The sequence below is a fragment of the Bufo gargarizans genome, chromosome 2, assembly GCF_014858855.1.
Source record: "Bufo gargarizans isolate SCDJY-AF-19 chromosome 2, ASM1485885v1, whole genome shotgun sequence".
Classification (NCBI taxonomy): domain Eukaryota; kingdom Metazoa; phylum Chordata; class Amphibia; order Anura; family Bufonidae; genus Bufo; species Bufo gargarizans.
This window is the reverse complement of record NC_058081.1, coordinates 60881299-60904193: the sequence shown is the minus strand read 5'-3', so window position 1 is coordinate 60904193 and position 22895 is coordinate 60881299. Positions and strand designations below refer to the sequence as shown.

General features: G+C 45.4%; 1 protein-coding gene across 1 annotated transcript in view; it reads left to right on the top strand.

Annotated features, from left to right (window-relative positions):
* Nucleotides 1-22895, top strand: part of BMP1 (bone morphogenetic protein 1) — a 93966-nt gene that overhangs the window by 33188 nt on the left and 37883 nt on the right. The window contains exons 3-10 of the mRNA XM_044279025.1: nucleotides 7544-7699; nucleotides 8876-8993; nucleotides 9088-9266; nucleotides 10057-10162; nucleotides 10282-10406; nucleotides 17625-17740; nucleotides 20492-20594; nucleotides 20683-20799. Coding sequence (XP_044134960.1) covers nucleotides 7544-7699; nucleotides 8876-8993; nucleotides 9088-9266; nucleotides 10057-10162; nucleotides 10282-10406; nucleotides 17625-17740; nucleotides 20492-20594; nucleotides 20683-20799 — 1020 coding nt within the window. The remainder of the gene's footprint in view (nucleotides 1-7543; nucleotides 7700-8875; nucleotides 8994-9087; nucleotides 9267-10056; nucleotides 10163-10281; nucleotides 10407-17624; nucleotides 17741-20491; nucleotides 20595-20682; nucleotides 20800-22895) is intronic.

Genomic DNA, 22895 nt, shown 5'->3' with positions numbered 1-22895 from the left:
AGACATTAACTTATAGAGAATATACCTATAAGCGGCGCTAGAGGGAAGCATTTCTTTCTTCTAGAGAGCTAATTTGCATATATTGGCTTTATTTACTTTTAATTTCACAGGGCAATTTTGGGAAGGGTTTGAACAAACAATCAGTCATAGTCACATGTCACCCACAAATACCCACCCCTTTTGTCTAAAACCAACCCCGTTTATGATTTTGGAAGGGGGTCTGTCAGCTTTTTTGACCATGCTCAGCTGCGGAAGCTTTTCTCATTAGGAGTAGTGAGAATATGAAGTTTTGTTCTGCCAAATTCTACTCTGTTGCAAGTGCCCAGGAGGTGGAGCTTCACTGTGAAGTGTTCTCTACATTGAGCTGCTTCACAGCTCCTCCCCTCTCCTGGTTGGATGTTACAGAGGGGAGGGGGTGTGAAGCAGTTCAGCGTAGAGAGAAATCCACAGTGTGAGGTCCCGCAGGACTTGCGGGAGCAGAACCTGGCAGAATAAAACTTCATATTCCCACTACTCCTGATGAGAAAAGCTACACAAAAGGTAGGTTTGTGCTGCTCTTCCCAGTATGTAATAAGTGCTAGAAAATGTAGCATTAAAAGGAGTCTGTCAGCAGTTCTGACCATGCTAAACTGCTGACAGACTCCTTTTAATGCTGTGTTTTCTGATTGGCCTGCCCTAGTGATGGCATCTACACTTTGGAAATAACTATAATTCTGGCGACATCTAAACAGTCCTTTGACACCGCAGCATACTGTAGTGTAGGCCAAATAGCAGTGCCAGCACGGTGTTCATCAGTACCCTAAATTACCATACAAATTATGCCTGCTGCATAACGATGACTATTAAATCACATAGCAGTGCCCACAGTGTAGTCCCTTCTACAAATGGCCATAAAATGCTCCGCACATAAGGCCCCTTCTATCCAACATGTCCACTGGCAGGAATTTACATTAATACTTTATCTTCACGCACCCAAATGGTACACGTCTGATATTTATTTCTTCTCGACGTACGGGAAATTATCCAACTATACGTGCTTCTTAAATGGCTCGTATACATGATGTGGGATATTTCCATTGCAGTGTATTTTCATTGCCTGCGGTGTTCAGACATTACATAAGAATAAATGGGGGGTTCCTGAGGGAGTTACATTACAAGTTCTGACACCACCTATAAAATGTATTTATAAGGGCAGCCTATAGAGATGTAGCGAGATGTATGTCATAGCCTCATTAATACAGATCTCTATGCAGTTAGGGAGATGGTTACCTTACTGACTCCAATGCTTAGCCATGCAAACTCCTTAAGTTCTCTAGTTCTCTCCTTCATCTTACGCCTTTCTCCCATTCTGTAGATGATGCAGAGATCGGTGAGTCTCTGTAGCTTTTTGGACCTAAGAAGAAAGTGCCATACGTAACATGACAATACATAACCGCATATCATATAACAAACCATATGCAGATGCCTCCTGCTCTGGGCTACTGCACCGGCTCAATGTCCTGTAGGGCTAGCTCAGTTGAATGTAATGATATCTTTCACTTAGCGATCTGTTTCTTTATTCTGCTGAAAAACTTATAGTTTTAATCCCATATGCAAATGAGCAGTTAAGTGCACCACGGCTGGCACAAACCACTCTGTGCACCCTTGCACCTCCTGCTTCCTCTTCCAACCCCTCCCTCGCCTTGATTGACAGGGCCAAGTGAAATGACTACAGGAACCTCTTTGTCCATAAAGGAGAGAGTGAGGGTTTGGCAGAAGAAGCAGGAGGAGTAAGGGCCTGCCCTCAGTGCACTTAACTGCTCATTTGCATATGGATTAAAAGTACTTTTTCTACTAAATAAAGCTGCAAATCGCTATGTGAAAGGTCTAATTACATTCTGCTGAGCTAGTTCTACAAGGCACTGTGCCTGGTTTATCAGTCAAGTTCTTGGTGACAAACTCCCTTTAACTGTACTCACAAACAGGGACGAACCAGCAGTGAGGCCAGGTGAGGCGATCGCCTCGGACAGCACCAGGTAGGGGGGAAAGGGGGGGCAGCGCAAGGGCCATGTGCTGAAGGGAAGGGGTTAGGTTAAGAAATTCGCCATGGGGAGGGGCGCCGTTTCAGTTTTTGCCTCAGGCAGCGGAAAGGCTAAGGCCTCTTTCACACAGGCGTTGCGGAAAAATGTGCGGGTGCGTTGCGGGAACACGCACGATTTTTCAGCGCGAGTGCAAAACATTGTAATGCGTTTTGCAATCACGTGAGAAAAATCGCGCATGTTTGGTACCCAAACCCGAACTTCTTCACAGAAGTTCGGGCTTGGGATCGGTGTTCTGTAGATTGTATTATTTTCCCTTATAACATGGTTATAAGGGAAAATAATAGCATTCTGAATACAGAATGCATAGTAAAATAGCGCTGGAGGGGTTAAAATAAATAAATAAATAATTTAACTCCCCTTCATCCACTTGATTGCGCAGCCCGGCATCTCCTTCTGTCTTCATCTTAGCTGTGTAGGAACAGGACCTGTGGTGACATCACTCCGGTCATCACATGATCCATCACATGATCTTTTACCATGGTGATGGATCATGTGATGTACCATGTGATGACCGAAGTTACGTCACCACAGGTCCTGTTCCTGCACAAGGCTAAGATGAAGACAGAAGGAGATGCCGGCTGCGCGATCAAGTGGATTAAGGTGAGTTGAATTATTTTTTATTTATTTTTTTAACCCCTCCAGCGCTATTTTACTATGCATTCTGTATTCAGAATGCTATTATTCTCCCTTATAACCATGTATTAAGGGAAAATAATAATGATCGGGTCTCCATCCCGATCGTCACCTAGCAATCGTGCGTGAAAATCGCACCGCATCCGCGCTTGTTTGCGGATGCTTGCGATTTTCACGCAACCCCATTCATTTCTATGGGGCCTGTGTTACGTGAAAAACGCAGAATATAGAGCATGCTGCGATTTTCACGCAACGCACAAGTGATGCGTGAAAATCACCGCTCATGTGAACAGCCCCATAGAAATGAATGGGTCGGGATTTAGTGCGGGTGCAATACATTCAACTCGCGCATCGCATCTGTGCGGAATACTCACCCGTGTGAAAGAGGCCTAAGTGCACCCCTGCTCACAAATAATGTGTCTTTGGGTTTTTTAGACAGTATAACATTTATATCTTGTAATAATCTCTGCAGTCAAGCTGCGGGGTCAGCAGTTCTCATAGCGGGCAGTCAACAGTTCTGCTAATTGACCTTCCACAGCCAGAAGCTCCTTCTTGGAATGAGAAGAAACGTTGCATGTTATGAAGGAATGAAGAGGAGTTATGATCCGGGGACTGGAGAGGCACGACGCGTTTCCCACTGCTCTGCAGAAACTCGGATCTGTAGCTGTGGGCTGCCCAATCTGGAGTATAAGGAGAGGGGGGGCTTTAAAGTGGCCTGCAGAAGCGTACGAAGAGTACTTGGCGGGGGGAAGCGACACAAGGGATTATCACAGGAGTGTGGCTCTGGGGGATATGATATAGCTGACGGGCAGCAATTTGTAGTCTGCAAAATCAGCACAAACATGAGCCGACAAGAGAGAAGATTGTAAAAAATATTACATTGTAGGAGGATTTTTCTAAAAGCTGTGAGGGTGGGCCGGACAGATCTAGTGGGGGGATTCATTTTTCAAGGGATTCTCTTCACACATGGATTTCAGTATAGACGTATCAAGGGTCAGGATGTGAATATAAAGAAGGAATTGGCCGAAGCTTTGGACTGAGAAGATGACCAGGGGTAGAATTGAGTCTTCGTACATCATCACTAGTGTTAAGCTCCGATCTTGAAAATTTGGCTTCACCGAATAAAAAAAAATCCACTTTGTGAAGAATTACTTCATCATGAAGAACATTTCTGGGTGCAATGATGGAGAACGACGGTTGCACCGCCCCCCGTCATTGTACCCCTCAGATGCCGTGTTCATTGCTGATCACGGCATCTGACATTAATAATAAGGTCTACAATAAATAAATAAATCATACCTCATCCCTTTGATCGCCAAGAGCCTGCCGCTGCCTCCATCTTGATTGAAGATCCAGCACGAAATCTCCCGCGGAACGTGATGACGTCATCACATCACCCGACGCAGTGACGCCAAACGTTACCGCGCACGAGATTTTGTGCAGAATCTTCTAACAAGATGTCGGTGGCCGGCTCTTCGCGATCAAACGGATGAGGTTTGATTTTTATGTAAATTTTTTTTACCCTTATTTCAGGGAAAATCTATTCGTTACCACGAAGCATGAGGAAATTTTTGGCTTCATGGCGAATCGAATTTTACCTGAAATTCGGGTCGAAGTCCACTTCGGACACTTCGATTGGCTCAACACCAGTTGTCACATACCAGTGGCATTGACGCTGCTTTGGTGGGGGTTCGGATCATGGAGCCTCACATCATATCTAATAAAGAAAGGACAGATTTGAAGAGATTCGCACAAGGGTTTTTCAGGGTATATCGGCTTGAGAAAGCCTCAAGACTTGTAATAAACCACGAATTTGCCCTGTAAGCAGACTGATGCACTTCTATCGCCATGGATGTGAGGAGTGACATACCGTATTACACTGAAATTCAAGCACACAGTTGACCGTTGGGATTTAGTCCATTCGGTCCCTGATCCGGAGCGGTAGCATTCTCACTGTCCTATTACTATTTGCTACTGTTGTGTGATAATCCGACCACACAAGGTTTGTTTTTTGTTTTTGTAGAAAATTATTAATGGAGTCTGTTTGCAAAGTTTTTAGTTTTTTATTATTATTATTTTTTCAATTTTTATTGAACTGGAACAATAAAAATGATTGTGAAGGTGGACTTGGCCTTTAAAGGGCGTCTGTCAGCAGATTTGTACCTATGACACCGGCTGACCTGTTACATGTGCACTTGGCAGCTGAAGACATCTGTGTTGGTCCCATGTTCATATGTGCCCGCATTGCTGTGAAAAATTATTTTTTTATTATATGCAAATGAGCCACTAGGAGCAAAGGGGGCGTTACCCTTACACCGCACCCTCACCACTTTGATTGACAGGCTGCACTTTTTCTAGAGAGAGTTTTTGGCGCGCAGTCCAAATATCTTCTCGTCTGGGTGACTTTGGTGTGTGCCTGATAGACCCTTATAATATGCGTGCATGCATGAGCCCAAAGGATGTACGCGCGCTGTAGGGAGCGGTCATCCTCTGTCTCCATGGTCGTGTGAGCATGCGCAGCCTTTTATTATTCTCTTTGGGCCATTATAAATGCAGAATCATCTTGGACTTAAACCATGACGTCGTTTCTGCCTATTTTTTTTATTTATTTTTTGCCGAGAGGGAAACAGATGGCAGGTTGTCTGTTAAACTCCTTAAAGTGCAAGGTTGCCCACGCACCACAGACGCAGACAAGAATTTTCCAAAGAACTCGCCCTGTGAGTTTGCTAGATCCTAGTGACTCCGTGGACTGTGCACTGGATTTCGCCGCCCCTATGCCGGAGAGAAAAACACGTTTACCCTCATTGGCCTGTATGTAGGTGAAAAGTTCAATTGGCCGCTGTCAGGGTCTCTGTACCTCTGGACAGGGTGTCCTGTCTTTACAACGCTTGTCCTGGTAAGCGAGGTCAAGGCAGGATGAAAGCACACAAACACTGCGCGTGGTTTGCTTCGTCAGCGTAAAACGGCGACTTCCTATCCAAGTCTGTTGTCCCAGGCACCTGCCCGCGTGTGTTATGGTTGTATTATTATTTAATTTTTGGTATTTGCACCTTTTCTAGGGGCTAATGTTCCTGTAAGTTAGAACTTAGCTATTATATATAGGGCTGTGTTCACACCTGAGTTCAAGGCTTCATTGATATGCAGAATTATTCTTGCCATCAAGACCATGAACGGTACAGAGGCGGTCCGACAGACCCCGTTGTAAGTCTATGGTGTCTGCCGGGTACGGTCAGGATTCATACGACAAATATGGCCCCCAATAAGGTTGGAAGCTCCTAAGGCAGATTGGCTTAAAAGAGTTTTCCAGGATTTTTATATTGATGCCGTATTCCTCGCAATAGGTTATCAGTATCAGATCAGAGGGTGGTCTGACACTGTATGAAGAGAGGCCGCGGCTCTTCTGTGAGCGCTGCGGCCACTTCCTAGACCGCATGACGTCATTTTCATAAGTCACGTGGCCTATGTGTCCTATTTAAGTGAGCTGCGATACCAAACATAGCCACTATACAATGTACGGCGAGCTGAGAAGAGACCATAGCGCTCTGACGATCAGCTGATCATCGGGAGACCTGGGAGTTGGACCCTCGCCGATCTCCTATTGATGACCGATCCCGAGGATAGGCCATCAATATGGAAATCTCGGAAAACCCTTTCAAAGGGAATCTGTCAGCAGGAAATTCACTGATAAACCAGGCCCAATGCCTTGTAGGTCAAGCTCAGCTCAATGTAATGATACCCTTCACTTAGTGATCCTTCATTCTGGAAAAAAAATTACTTTTTAATCTATATGCAAATGAGCAGCTAAGTGCACAGAGGGAGTGTCCAAGCAACTCTAAGTGCACCCTTGCTCCTCCTCCTGCTTCCTATGCTAGACCCTCCCTCTCCTAGGTTGACAGGGCCAGACTATGCAGGAACCTAGTTTAAAGGGCTGCTCTGGGAATATATCGTGAGACACTGCAGGGGGAGTTCAGTCCTAATAATCTTTTCCTAGCAGAAGGGGACTGTTGGGTTGCCCCCTTTGCAGAGGCAGAGGTCACCGTGTTTTGACCCACCCAGTAGTATTGGGACCCACTTGAAAGAGGTCACCATGAAGTTGACTAGTGACATCCCTTCCATGGAGGCAGACTACGCAGCTGTTGTGGGGCCCGGGGGCCTTGCACTGAACTTCTTTTTCTGTTTCTGATGGGAAAAACATGCAGCCACCACTAGAGGGAGCTCAGTGCAAACAGATTATTACAGCTTCTATTTCTGTCAGTGGTAGCTGCATACATTTCTATGAACTGAGCTCCCCCTAGTGGTGGCTGCAGGCAGCTTTGTAATAGATGGGAAGCAGGAGATTTATCAGCGTATTTATGCCAGTTGTCAGACTTAGAAATATGATGTACAGAATCTGCCCCATATGTGTGAAGCTCTTGTTCCATGTTACTGACGGATAAAAAGAGGCCAAGGGTGACTATTTTTTATTCCAATTTTCATATTAAAATTTCAACTTGGGGAAAAAAAACATGATTTCATAAAAAATCTGGGGCTTTACCATTGCATTGCCTGACATTGAGTGACGCATACGTAATAGGAAACTGGATGGGGGGGTCCATACTAAGTTTTGTTATTGGGCCGTATTTTTATTTTATTTTTTTACTTTTTGTGGCTAATAATCTTTTGATATGTCAGTGATCTCGAACCACCACTGGTACACTAAATACGAGGGATTCTCCCCATCGCTCAGAGATTTCTGCCCAGAAAAGTTATTTTTTTTCCTGCAGCATTTTGTAGCCGTCTTTATCTTGGCCTTTTGTTTTGTCTTATTTTATGGTGTCTTCCTTCTCCAGTGTCTCCTCCTGCAAGGAACAGTTCTGCGTCGAGGACCGGCAGACGTGCACGGACAGACAGACGAGTCTCCCGAGGCAGGCGAGCCGCTACCTCTCGGCCAGAACGAGTATGGCCGCATGGTATTATTCCCTTTGTCGTGAATGGGAACTTCACTGGTGAGTACTTGAGTCATTTCGGAGGTATAAGAATATGTCGCTAAACCATTTCAAGGGTCGAAGACGACATGAGGAGAAGGAGTGGTTCAGGAAATGACGCCATGTTTAAAGAACATACGGGGGGAGATTTATCTAGACTCGTGCATACGAAAATTGGCTTAGTCATCCATAGCAAACAATCAGATTGAGTCTTTCATTTTCCAAAGAACCTCTGGAGAATGAAAAGTGGAATCTGACTAGTTTGCTATGGATGACTAAGCCAGTTTTCCTTTTCGCCAGTTTTGATAAATCCCCCCCCATGGTCTTCATGCTTGGCCAAAAGAATTCCACTTGGTGCCTTTGTGGAGGGAAGCAGAAGCTAATATCATAGGCTACAATAAATTACATAGTATGATGATACAGGAAGGACAACTGTATGCGCTGTTTGGCCTGGTCCCAGCTGAGGACTTTAATTAAATAAAATTCAACCGAAAACGCGTGAGCCTTCACTGGACTTCACTTGAAGTTTTGCCCTCCGTTTCAGTAGTCAAGAAGGAGATCCTCTTCGTAGTTACAGTAGTGCCCAATCTGAACCTCTAGTAGTCAATGGGTCTTTCATTCTCCCCCCCCCCCCACTTCCCACTCTGCACACATACTCCTAGTCAAATCAGACCACAAACTCACCTTCCTACTAGTCCTAGCAGAGCAACCCCCCTTTTTTTCCCAGTAATTGTACTTTTTCCTTCCTTAAAGGACACGTGTCAGCAGGATCAACCCTGTTAAACCAGGTATACTGCCTGTTAGTTTTGATCCTGCAGATTACAATGATACCTATCTTGTGAATATCAGTTGCAGCGTTCCTTAGAAAAAGGTATTTTATTCTATATGCAAGTGAGGGCTTCAGTGCACTGAGGGGAGTAGCCAGCACTGGAAAGCTAGGGTACACTAAGGGGCTAGGCCACGCCCCTCAGCGCACTGAAGCCTTTGCTTACATAAAGAATAAAAGTCTCTTTTCTCAGGATCCCAGCAACCAATTTTCACAAGACAGGTATCATTTTAATCAGTAGAATAAACCCTACCAGCAAACCAGTATGCCTGGTTTGAAAGAGTTGGTGTATTTTTTTCTTTTCTAATGCCAATTATCTCTTTCTGGGAGGATGGTTCAAATAATGTTTCTTGCGTTGTTGTCCGTTTTAGGATCACAAAAAGCCATATTCAGACAAGCTATGCGACACTGGGAGAAGCATGTCTGTGTCACCTTTGTTGAGAGGACTGAGGAGGACAGTTACATCGTCTTCACATACAGACCCTGCGGGTAATGTATCAAAATATTTTCTTAGCGTCATCCTCTGGCAAAAAGGCCTGTATGCTATGTAATTCTAGATACTATTTTGAATCTGCTTCTCTAGATGCTGTTCGTACGTGGGCCGACGTGGGGCAGGACCACAAGCCATATCCATCGGAAAGAACTGTGATAAATTTGGGATTGTTGTCCATGAGCTGGGTCATGTCATAGGATTCTGGCATGAGCACACAAGACCAGACCGAGATGAGCATGTGTCTATCGTTCGTGAAAACATTCAGCCGGGTACTAGAGAAGGTTTATCTGGGTGTTATTGGGCTGCAATATTAGAGTATGTTCACACGTGACAGATACATCGCCGCCATATTGCAGGTGGAAAACCCTCAGCGTTTTGAAGTACCAGGAAAGTGGATGAATTAAAAAAAAAAATCTGATCCCTCCACTGCAGAAAAAAATCTGCAGCGGAAATGTCAATTTATACTGCAGAATTCCACCATGGATTTGACCCTTTAAAAGGCATAGGATGAAATCCGTGGGAAATCCTCAGCAAATCTGCAACAAATCAGCATGTAAATTCCAGTGCTAAACTTTGTCCACAAAACCGCACCCTTAGGGCATGTCCAGATGGGACATCATGTGTTACGTGCTGAATTGTCGTAGATCGTCCTGCGCATTGCAGAGGGTGAAATCCGTGCTGGAAATCCACAGCATAACTTGACATCCTGTGAATTTATAACCCACCCTGCAGGTCTCTCTATGCTGTGTATGACATTTCTTAAAATCTCATCCCCTTTGTTGGTACTGTAAAATGCAGCGGATTTGCAGCACACAAATCCACAACGCAGCAAGTCAGTCTTTTGTGGATATACACTTAAAATGTATTCAACATTACATAAGGAAATTTGGAAAAGTGTTATAAGTGTGGTGTAAAAAAATAAGTATCCATAATCATGTAAGTTAGATTCCTCAAGGGTGGGGCCTGATTCCTCAAGGGTGGAGCCTGTCATCTGCTTGTTTCCTTCCCAGAGGGGTAGCATGCCTGTTTATCTATCTAACGGAATGTTTTTTTCCTCAGGACAGGAGTATAACTTCCTGAAAATGGAACCAGAAGAAGTAAACTATCTAGATGAAACGTATGACTTTGACAGTATCATGCACTACGCTCGCAATACTTTTTCTAGGTGAGGATTATCTAAATTGTAACCCTGTTGTTAAATATCCCTTCAGTTTTGTCAAAGCCTGTTATCGATGTGAATTGATACAGATGATATTTTAAGTCTTATTTCTGGGTTTGTTACAGGGGAATTAACTTGGACACCATCGAACCAAGATATAAAGTCAATGGAGTAAAACCGTCTATAGGACAAAGAACAAGACTCAGTGCTGGAGACATTGCACAGGCCAGGAAGCTGTATCAATGTCCAGGTAAAGCGTATGTGTATACGTTACCAATAACGCATGGAACAGCACGCAGATTATCGCATGTGGCTGTACTCCTCTTGACAATGTAATTTAAGCTGCTGGATCTGCATGCAGATTACTGCAAATTTTTGGGCAGCACCTTTAAAATGGGTACCATGGCACCTGGGTCAAGTCTTGTGTTACCATCCATGTAGCATGACCCCAAGTTAGGAACAATTTGCGGCAACGCAAGATGACCACAATAATTCCACTCTGGTCACTGTGAAGCCCTAAATTAAAGGGGTTTTCCAGGAGTTCAATACTGATGGCCTATCCTCAGGATAGGTCATCACTTTGTGATTGTTGGGGGTCTGATCCCAAGCACCCCTACCAATCAGTGATGTCACATTTATTGTTCACAAGGCCTGTTTGCAGTTCAGTTATATTCAAGTGCAATGGGCCTGAGCTGGAATACCAAGCATAGCCGCTATACAATGTACGGCGCTGTGCTTGCTAAGCTGTAGCACTCACAGCTGATCGGCGGGGGTGCTGGGTGTCTGATGATGGAACCCCTGGAAAACCCCTTTAATATTCATTCTGTACCAGCAAAATCTTTTGACACATAATACTGGCATACACATATGACGGGCATGACTTGGTGTTAGGAATAATAATGTGTTGTACGCCGTGCACCATCTTGATTACACCACTCGTTCTTTTTGTAAATGGCATTGCGGATCACACTGATGATAAAAGTCCCCCACTGTGCTGAGAGCTGGTAGAGGGGGTTTTCTTTCTCACCCTTGTGTCTGTCCTTGGCATCTCCTGCAGCCTTTCTTAAGTCTTGCCCCGCAGTCTCCCTCTCCTAATACCCATCCGTCATGCCCCGTACAAGATGTTTTTATGTCTCTCTAAGGAAGTTTCCCTGACGACAGCAGGAACTATGCGTCCACAGCAGCCGGTGTCGTCCAAGCGCCAGCGCAGGGTTACTTTGGATACTAGGCTTGTAACCCTGTCCTGCCCAGGAGAAATGGAAGATTGTGAAAAACCTGAAATGACCTCCTTTGACACATACTTTTGAATGTTCATTTATTTAATATTTTTTTTAATTTTGAGCAAATATGAGATTAAGGAATGTTACGGTAGAATTTTTGTATGATCCCTAAACAAGGGATCTATGTTGTCTGCAATGCTCCAAAATTCAATCTAGGGCTAAAAGTAATAAGGCATGGTGGGGCTTTATTATTATTATTTATTTTAAAAAGCACCATTAATTCCATGGCACTGTACATCCAGTTGGGGTTACACAGAAATAAAAAGCACAGTAAACAAGAAACTATTAACAGACTGGCACAGAGCGGTAGAGGACCCTGCCCGCAAGAGCTTGCAATCTATAAGGGAAGGGGAGAAGACAGTAGGTGAGGGTATAGGCTGCTCTTGTGGCTGTGTGGTGGCAGCATGCTCATTGTAGGGGGTAGGCTTTCCTGAAGAAGTGGGTTTTCAGGTTACTCTTGAAGCTTTGAATGTTAGGGGAGAGTCTGATGTGTTGGGGTAGTTCCAGAGTAGAGGAGGGGCAGGCGAGAAATCGTGTAGTCAGTTGTGTGGACAACAGCGGAGGAGGTCCTATGAGGATCTGAGATTACGTGTGGGGATGTATCGAGAAAGCAGGTCCGAGATGTAAGGAGGGGACAGGTTGTGGACGGCCTTATATGTAATTGTAAGTATTTTAAACTGAATTTGCTGGGCAATGGGGAGCCAGTGAAGAGATAGGCAGAGGAGAAACGAGGGGAGAGTATTTGAGTCTTTCTCTTCCTCCTACCCCAAATGGTAGAAGACTCATTTTTAATAGCAAAAACCCGGGCGTCACCCTTACAACATAAAAATACAAATGAGCCTATAAGATTGTGACATGTGTTTTAACAAAGATTGTATAAATCCCGATAATATGTATCTGGACGCAATTAGGATACTCTAGCTCAGGAAAACCAAAGCAAAGGTCTAGATTGGGCATGCTCAACCTGCAGCCCTCCAGCTGTTGCAAAACTACAACTCCCTTAACAGCCTACAGCTATCAGCCTACAGCAGGGCATGGTGGGAGTTGTAGTTTTACAACAGCTGGAGGGCCGCAGGTTGAGCATCCCTGGTCTAGATACACGACGTCTCCTCTGTAGTCCTCTAGCTTTCATATCAAATATTTCAACCTAGGTATAGCCACGATTTAATTATGTTTAATTAATCCTACTAAATCAGGAGAACGAGCATTGTCCTCATTTTCCAGCAGACTGTAACTTCCCCTAGCTGTCTACAGACTTTATCAAAGTAGATGATGGGGAGGAAGGGGGATGCAGCTGCAGGTAAAACGGCATGAGCTAGGCGCAGTGATAGGCAAACTGCGGCTCTCCAGCTGTTACAGAACTACAACTCCCAGCATGCAAAGACTGCCTACAGCTTTCAGCCTACAGCAGGGCATGGTGGGAGTTGTAGTTTTGCAACAGCTGGAGAGCCGCAGTTTGCCTATCACTGAGCTAGGGCATGGGGAGACATAATATTGCAACACATTGATCAACTCACAGTATCCACATGCCTAGAAAGTTCCCAGAACATACGTCAAGTGTACCCATTGGCTCCAATTCCTCTGACGGAGGCCAAAAGCGTCCTTTTGGCCTCTGTCTGTCATATGTTGGGGGATAAGGTTCTTCGCTGTATGTTGTGCAATTCTGTTGTATCCTAACTTTATATTTCTGGCTGTCAGGGTGTCATATGCCCCACAATAAATGTGTGGGATTATTGATATTGCTACATGCAGGCAGTGGGTGACCACAGATGACCTGCATTAGCTTGCTTATGGCGTCATTTCTCAATGCACTCGAAGGAAGCCAAAAGAAATCCTACGTTTGGTCTTTTTGGAGTCTGCCGCTCGGTGCTCTGGCCAGTTGGCAGGGTCCCACAACATGTGTTTAGCATTATTCTGAACGAGAAATTACCACATGTGTGCAGTGTGCAAGAAACCTCTGCACAGATCCTAACCGGTATGCTTAAAGGGGTCGGTCATTACTGGGTATCCTTCTGTAAGGACCACCTGTGAAGTAACTTGGCAGCTAGTGTCCAGTTCCCCTGCAGTGCCCCCGATGGGGAAATGAAGCATTACACAACTGTTATTGGAATGAAAGTGTTATCTGGTGCACCTGGTCCTCCAGTCCGAGGTTCTGTTTAGGGCCGGGGCCCCCACTGTATTGGTCAACACTCTCATATTCCCAGTCCTCCACCATTATCCTATAAGCCCATTAGCAGAGTAAACAGCAGTTCCACCCTCCTCCCACCAGATCAGCTGTTTGCGGCCCCTTGGCCCCAGTGTTTTTGTTTTCCGTTCTTAACCATGAGCAGATTTCTTCTGTTTGGTCTTTGGCGGATCTGGTCTGCCAGCTTTTAGCCTTCAGATTTCAACGAAAGGCCTTGGCATGGTGTTGTGTTTTCTCAGGCTGCATGTCATAGATTCCTCTCTCTAGGATATCGTGGTATTTCAGCTATCCATGTCACACGGATTGCCTTAATTAAGCTTGAAAGATGATTTTTGGCACCCTTGGATTTTTGGGGAGCGTTGGCGCCCTTACGTTTTATCAAGTGCTATTAAGACTTCGCTGCAGACTGCTCAGCCGGCCCCGCTCAAGGTGTCTGATGGATTGCTGCTGCATTGTATTCCTCTGTCCCTGCAGCAGGCTGGCTTCTCTTACTGTTATTGCCATGTGATGCAACGCATTTCGTGCTGACTCATGCCCCCCCATATGCTTCTATATGATAATTGTATAGGCACCAAATGCCTAATATACCCACATTATTGTAATTGCCTAATTTTTTAACAAAGCAGATCATAAAACAATGCAGAGCTGCGGCAGGCAAATTATTTTCTCCATTTGCAAAATACAGTTTTTTTTTTGTTTTGTTTTTTAATGGTCCCTTATATTCTTCTTTGGTCGGTAGATTGACAGTGATTTATTAAAGGGGTTGTCCGATGAAAAGTATTCTACATTTTTCACATCAGCACCGGGATCTGAATACTTCTATAATTGCCTGTAATTAAAATCTTTGTATAGCCACCATCTGTACAGCGCCACCTGCTGTTTCTTCCTTTTTTTATTTCTCTGTCCACCTCAGTAATATCGCTGAGGTGGACACACATGCTCAGATTCATCTTTTAACTGCCACCAGCAGTGTCTACTGTTAGAAGCTATGACAGTTACAGGGAGAGATTTTCAGCAAAAAGGACATCCCCCCCCCCCCCCTCAGGCAGCACCAGGGAAGGGGCAAGAGAAGGGCAGCAGAAGGACCATGGGAAATGAGCACTTTCATTGTGGCAAAAGGGGTTAGGTTAAGCAATTGGCATGGGGGGGGGGGGGTGCCTTTTCAGTTTTTGCCTCAGGCAGCAGAAAGGCCAGGTGCACCTCTGGGTCCCGCTCTCAGTAGCCCCCTCTATGAGCCAGAAACGGGAACCTAAAGCAGCCATGTGTAACTACTCCTAGTGAAATCCACCAGACACATCACAAGCGGCTGATGGCCATGGCGCTCACCTTCTGAAAGGTTTAATGGTGAACTGATAAAGATGAAGCTCTACATTTCAGTCTGCATTGCTCAGCAGTCCATTTATAGTTCTGTGCCATGATGGCATCGCCTCCTCAGTGTCGACAGGATATAGGGATTGTGGATAATATTTTGGCCCACTCGCTGACCATTAGGAGCTGTCCATGAAAAAAAAAGTATGAAATTATGAATTACAGGAAATAAAAAAATAAGAAATAAAAAAAAATATATCAATCATTAGACCAGCCTTTATAAGGGGGTTAGATGGTCTTTTATCGGTCAGTCTTTCAGTTTCTCTCGTGTAATGTGGACCCATCTGTGTAACATCTGGAAGACACATGGCCGTGATGTCGGGAAGAGGGGAGACAGACCACAGTGAGGTGGGGGATGAAAGTCAGAGAGACCGAGCTCTAGGGTGGAAGGGCTAGGCTGCAGGAAAGGTGTAATTAGACGAGCGCTGTAACCCTGATGGTCTTGTCTCCTCGTCTGTCCTTTTGTATACAGGAACATGGCTGATCTAAATTTATCTTTTTCATTCATGTTTTTGCTTGTTTCTCAGAATATTCCACAAAAAAATACTAAATGAAAGCTTGGTGGTGGTCAAACTGTTCATTGCAACCCGTTGGTGTCCTTATTTCACATTTCCATTTTCGTCCCTGCCCTGAGTCATCTGAGGGACTGGTCATTAGGGATGGGATGCCTGACAACCTAAGCCACCAGTCGGCCTCCAGTGACTCCCAGTACCGAGGTCAGAGTATGCTACAGTCCTCATGGAAATGCTTTAGTATTCCGATAGTTGGCATATAGGTAGTATCTAGCGTTGTTAAAGGATTACTGAAGAGACTCATGTTTAGCCATCCTCTCTGTTTTTCACAGGCCATCACCTGAGCACTTCATGGATAGCCCTCAGCCACCATTAGGGGCCCTGTGTACATACGGATTTGGGTTGTGTACACATCATATTTATTCGGTGAACGTAAACCCCCAACATGTGTCACTGTATACCCTACGGTGCAAGCCTCATCCATTGTCCCCCATTGTTAAAAGAAACACCATATACTGGTCGTCGGAGTGCCAAAAGGACACTCTTTTGGGATCCATAAGGTCTATGGACCCATTAGCCCCATTGTGCTAGGAAATGCTACTAAATATATGCCAAATGTAGTGTGAACCCAGAGCTAGTATTGGGCTGAACAGGAGATGTCTACATCCACATACAGTTATCTCCCCCTAGTGGTGGCTCCAGGCAAACAGAATTTTGTCATTTAAAGTGTCTTTCAAAGACTTTTTAACTGATCACTTCTCCTCAGGATAGGTCATCAGTATCTGAGCGGTGGTGGTCCGGTTCCCAGGACCCCCATCGATCAGCTGTTTGAGAAGGCACCGGAGCTTGCAGTAGCGCCACGGCCCTCTTGCAGCTTACCCTAGGCCGGTGATGTCGCATTTATTTGTTACATGGCCTAGGTGCAGCTCAGTCCAATTCAAGTGAATGGGAATGGGTGTGATACCAAGCACCGGGAACAAAAAAGTCCTGGTGCCTTTTCAAACAGCTGATCAGCAGGGACCCAGGTGTCGGACCCCCACCGATCAGGTACTGATTGCCTATTGAGAAAATATGTCATCAGTTAGAAAGTCTCCACCATAAAAATGATATATTCATCTTAATTACACAAAGTTGCAGACCTACTTAGATTATATTAAATTCTACATACACTTTAAGCCCTTTACCTCCCTAGACCACCAAAAATATTTCCTTTTATCACCTTCACCATCCAAAGCCACCTGAGATATCAAAAGTTAAATACTAAACCACACTAGACATCCAGGGATATTAGATGGTCACCCAAAGCACTACTGATAGTAAACCCTTCACCACCCTAGACCACCATGGGTTCTATGCTTATGTAAGTGCGAGACTTCATACCTTACATTATTTGGTTACATATGGCGGTATTATTTAGGCACTGGTACTAGAACGTCCACTCGTATTTAGACTTACCCACCCAAATGAAACCACACACCTATGTCAGCTCCACTATTTGTGCTGCTGAGTTATTAACCCATAATTGACCCATTCTGGTGCCATGGCAGCCTGATACTTAAATTTTTGGAAAAATCGTATAGAATGAAATCTCTATAATCCTTTACAGGTACTTCACAGGTTCGTCATTTCTTATACCCTAAGCCCACACCAAGCTGTGATAAGACGTCATGCTGCCATAGTGCACCCTTGCAATTTGGGCGACAGAAGGTTTTGTTGTCTTTGATCCATCAAAATCCTTGTTGTCACCTTTGTGACCTTCCCATTATGGCCAAGTCTCCAGATACTTTCTTTCCCACCATCCTGCATCGTTTCCATCCCCCCCTACATTCTTAAAACATGAACCCTAACCCTTATTCATCGGGGTAAACATTGCTGCTTTTGTGAGACATGTTGAATAGATGTCTTAACTGAATTTTTCTCTCCTTTCCTTTCAACGTCTCATCTGCGCGATGAAGGATTTTTTAAAAAACATTTTTGGCTAAAACCAACATGGTGGTCCTCTCTTAGTATGTGACCTCAGCTGGAGAAGACACCGATCTGCCTACAGTCTAGGTGCAGCCATATGGAATATGTTGGTGCTGTATAATTATTGACTGATTTCTGGATCTGATATGTCTTTACAGCCTGTTGGGAGACTCTTCAGGACAGTCAAGGGAACTTCTCATCTCCGGGGTATCCGAATGGCTACTCAGCATTCGAGCATTGTGTATGGAGGTTGTCCGTCACCCCAGGAGAGAAGGTAGAGAGTATACCACCATTGGTGTTTTTTTTTATCACTGTTGTGTTTTCATTGTGATTGGATTTCACGGATCAGAGCTTCAGGGACATATTGTGTGTGGATGAGAATAGACATAGATCTCTAGAGAAATAGCCATAGGGGTGACATGTAAGTGTACAAACATAACCACCATAAAATGGACAAGTCACTGGTATAATGGGGAAGTGGCCTTTACTTCTTGAGGCTCTGCTCTCTGTGCAACTGCGGCTCCCTCTCCACTTTGATTGACAGAGCCAGGCAGTGAAAACATCATCACACCTGGTTCTGTCAATCAAAGTGGAGAGGGCTCAGACGTTGCAGAGAGAGCAGAGCCTCTAGGTGTAATGGTAACGCCCCCGTTGCTCCTAGAGTCTCATTTGCATATATTAAAACATCATTTTTCTCAGCAATGCAGGCACATATTAACATGGGACTTACACAGAAGCCTTCAGCTGCCAAGTGCACATGTAACAGGTGTCACATTTGGGTGTGGGAGGGAAACACCACACCGAACATAGGAAGAAAAGGGGTGAGGGAATAAGGCCTGAAAACTAGGGAAAGAAGATGGACACCTCCTAGTAAAACCCTAATCAAAGTCCTGACTAACTACCGGTATGAACAGACCCCAGAGGTAGGTGAGTTCATACACAGGAATACCTAATGTCCTAACTCGCCCTATACACAGAAATACCTAATGTCCTAACTCGCCCTATAGGACCCTGGTACTAATGTCGGGACTGAGACAACCTGTTCCTCCAAAAGGAAGGACAAACAGGAGTCTCCCTCAGGCCTTAATACAAATGACAGGGAAATGCAACACACAGAACTCAAACAAAATACAAAGAGGGAAAGGAAAGACTTAACTTCAAAGGAGAAATGGAAGAACCAGAAACTCTGCTGAGATCCACACACCAGCTATCCACAACTCAAACTGAAGCTATAAATCGCACAGCATAGTGGGATAAACAACAATACATAAGGAAGGTTAAATGACCACATTAGCAACACCAGAGCCATTACCAGAAACAACACAGACGCCTATTGAAACCTGTTAGATCAAACCACGTGTTGCCAGTCTCACTGATCTCCTGCCACCTGTCGCGGGACCATCTGTGACAGGTCAGCCAGTTTCATAGGTACAGATCTGCAGACGGATGCCCTTGGGGGCACCAGCAGGTCCATATTTCTATAACCTCCCCTCCCACATTTGCTGTTGAGAATGGGAGCCTTGCACATGTTCACTTTACCCATGTCTCTATCGGGAATGCCACCATCGTAGCCGCACCTCGTGTCCAAAGACCTCGCACAGCCATGCAGATGTTGCCCTTTGCATGAAAATAAACTGTAAATTTCTGCGCTGTTTTGCTATAAATTACTGCAAAAGTCGCAGCAATTCCACCGCATCTGAACATGGCTGTTACGGTTACTCCCCGGCTAGCTGGGAGCTGGACCGCTTGGATAGTCTGGATCTCGGTTTAGGGAGAGAGAGAGGAGCCGCTTCGTCGTGATATCCAGAAGGATCCTGTTAATGTAGAACAATCCCGGTAACGATCTTTCAGCTAGGTTAATCCTTCCCCCCCTCCACAAACGAGTCGAGGCTGCGATTTGAAGGTTAAGCAAGACTGAAGTTTATTGACCAGGGGTCTCCTTTTATATCAACCTGCCCTGGAAAGGGCTACATTTACATGATTACCACAATACACAATTACATGTCTGGTACAACCCCCACGTCTCCTCCCCTCAGATAATCCTTTAACATTAACCCACACACAATGTTACCCAAGTTCTGGATGTACCCCAAAACCAGGGAGTACATCTTTACATTCGGTATCCTCAGACAGTCCTGGCGTACGGGAACAACATATCCAAAATCCGGCTCCGTCGGTCCAAGGGTTCGGGAGTTACGGGTCCCTGAAGTCCTGATCGACCGCACAGACTTTTCAGCCGAAAATGGTTCCCCAAGCTTTGGTCCTGCGGCCGTTCTCTCGTGCGCCCAAAACCCCACGAAACCCCTGCCCCCCCCCACAGCCACCTCGGTGTCCGCCGGAATCCTCCTGCAAGGTTTAGTCCTTCCACCGAACGGCCGGTCGGTAGGCAGCCCCAGCACGAATCTACGCTGTTCTGGAGGACTCAGCGGTGCTCGCCTGTCTGCGCATCCGCCCTTAGATCCAGGCGACTGCTGGCAACCACCGCTGTTCGGGCGTAAGACGGTCGCGACCACGTGCAAGGTCCCGAAATGGCGGCTACCCATGCCCAACACAAAAGACTCGTGCCGAACCATGCGAATGGCCGAAGACAGAGCTGGGAGGCAAAATAGCACTTAATTGCACACAGTGTAACTAACAGTTTTGTAACAATGGCCTACAGATTTAGCATTAGGGCTTCAAGGGTTCAACTCCAAGTTATACCCATTGCTCTATAGCAAGTGTGGAGCCGCCCTTATGGTACGCTTACCATGATCTGTTGTCTCCATGATGGACACGGCATTACATTTCCAGGCATGTTAGTACGGATAGTACACTGACCCATATAAGTCAATGTGTGCCTGATCTGATTCTCACAGCGAGGCCCATTCTTATCTGTATTTGGAGGGGAAAAAAAGAATTTACACGGACGGTATCAGTTTTTGCAAACTGAAAATCGGACATGACTGTGTGCATGGGGCATTAGGCTTATTCCTGTCCTTGGTATACCCGTTCTCCTATGTATTCTAACTCCCTTTTTTCCCCTAAGATCAGACTGAATTTTACCTCCTTGGATGTGTACCGTAGCCGATTGTGTTGGTATGACTACATCGAAATCCGGGACGGACACTGGAAGAAAGCTCCGCTCATCGGTAATGTTCCCTGCTTAATAATGGCAGTGATTTCAGAGAATCGCACTTACAATGTCTGGTCCTTAACATTTCCCGTACTCTTTCCTAGGCCGCTACTGTGGGGACAAGCTTCCAGACTCCATATTATCCAGCGATAGTAGGTTGTGGATTGAGTTTCGAAGCAGCAGCAACTACGTCGGGAAAGGATTCCACGCTGTCTATGAAGGTGCAGTGCATTTAATAGCTGTTTTAGTAACTCCTTGCATCCCCCATGTAATAACTATTCTGGAGCTTCTATTGTTAGGCCTCTATGTTGTGTCATTGCTAGAAGTTATGAATAATTTGCAAGCAGTTTGCAGTGACGGACCCTCTGGGAGTAACCAGTTGCAGGCATGTCCCTTCACAGTCTGACACTATTCAATCAGTGCTGCCAGTGTGTCAGACTGTGCATGGACACCCCCCCCCCCCCCAAACTGGTAACAGCCACCTGGACCCTCATTTCAAACTGGTAGTAATTGATTCATAACTTCTAGTAGGGATAATAGAGGAATGATACAACAAAGAGGCTCCAGAACTGTTATTACAAAGGAAGTAATCGCTAAAACAGACCTGTCAAGGCAAGGTGACGGGCCCTCTGTAAAGGAGAATTCCACCTATATTGTCTAGCATGAGCATGGCGAAAAAATTACATCTTTTTCTCGGTGCTATGGGGGAAGAGTTATCATTTAATTTGTGCCAGAATAGTAAAAAGTCACAGACTGTGCGTTTTTTTGTTTGTTTGTTTTTTAACACCTCCCTTACTACTTTTCTGAAAGTGGTGTGCTAAGGTCAGGCAGGGGCGTGACAGATTTATCTTCATTAAGGCCCGTTTTCTGGAGTAAATGAAGCCAGAAATCCATGGTAGCTCAGAGCTGCTGTAGATTTCTGTTAGAAAGCATGTACTGCTGGAGAATGTGCCTAACTTATTAGGAGGACTGCGCCTCGTCATAAATTTGACGCCTCCTCCGACAGCACAGGGGCTATCAAGACTGGTGCAGAAATTCCTCTATGACGCTCCCCCATCCGCTACGCTGTGCGGAGGACCTAAAACCCTTCAGCACTCCTGTTGCAAGTTATTGCGTACAAAAAATATATACTTTGGGGGAGATTTTACTAAGAAAATTCCACCAAACGTTGAAGTACGTGCTGTGTGACACAGGTGTTACGTGTAAGACGTAAAGTGTGTCCCACATATTAATAGCGGGCACCATGACTTTAGCACAAAATATTTGTGTAAAGTAAGCAAAAGAGTCTAGCAAGGTGCACGACATGCGGCGCGGTGATGAATTTGGCGCAGTTTCTGCCTGTCTGGTCTACTTTTATCTTGCCTTAAAGGGGATCTGTCAGTAGAAAAAATATCTTAATTCACAGCCCAGTGCAGGGAACGAGCCAAGCAAATCTCTCAGATAAAAGATAGGGAAAAATAGTTCCAGCACCAATGATGAAACTTCGTTGCACTTTATTTCTTCTTGTAGCAAATAACACATGGACAAATGCGTCTTCCTCATCCATGGGTATAGCTGTCGCCGCTAGGAAGCGGACACTAAGCACAAAGGTTAAGCTCCTCCCTCTTCAGCTATATCCTTCCTACAGGGACCAAGCTAAATCAGTTTTAGCCTAGTGTCTTTAGGAGGCAGACCTACCTGCGTTGCAGGTCTGCTGTTTTTTTGATTTTTCTTCTTTCCTCTTTTAGCGGGAGTTTCAGGCAGTCCGTAAAACTGCCTGTACTTCCACCAAAGAGACGGGAGACCAGGGGGTCACTCAAACCCCCTGCTCCTTCCTGTGCTCCAGAAGAAAAGGAGGACCAGAGGTTCCGGTAAAAACCCTCTGTCTCCTGCCAGCATTCGGGTCCCCACAGCTGTCCACGCCGCAAGTCCCCTCTGTTCCGGTGTAGCATCCCTCACCAAGGGGCGGCACACCGAAGGTGGTGACCCGGCTGGAGCCAGGGGGGCAGAAGATGCCGGACAGGGCTTCTTTCTCTGATATCAAAGATAAGAAGCTGGAAGCGTTTGTAAAATCTTCCTGGGCACAGCGCTGCAGCCAGTATTTGCCTCTACATGGGTGAGCAAGGCTATGGGGCAGTGGGCAAGTATGCCAGTGCATATATTTGTGAAGCATCTTTGGACTCGGCCAGGCTGATGGCGCGCTTGTCAACCCTGTTGGTGGCTATTCGCCGTACACTATGGCTTTCTTGCTGGGCGGCAGATAATGGTAGCTCATTCCTCCCTCTCCGTTGGAAGGTGTTAACAACGAACGCAAGCCTCAGGGGTTAGGGGGGGAGTG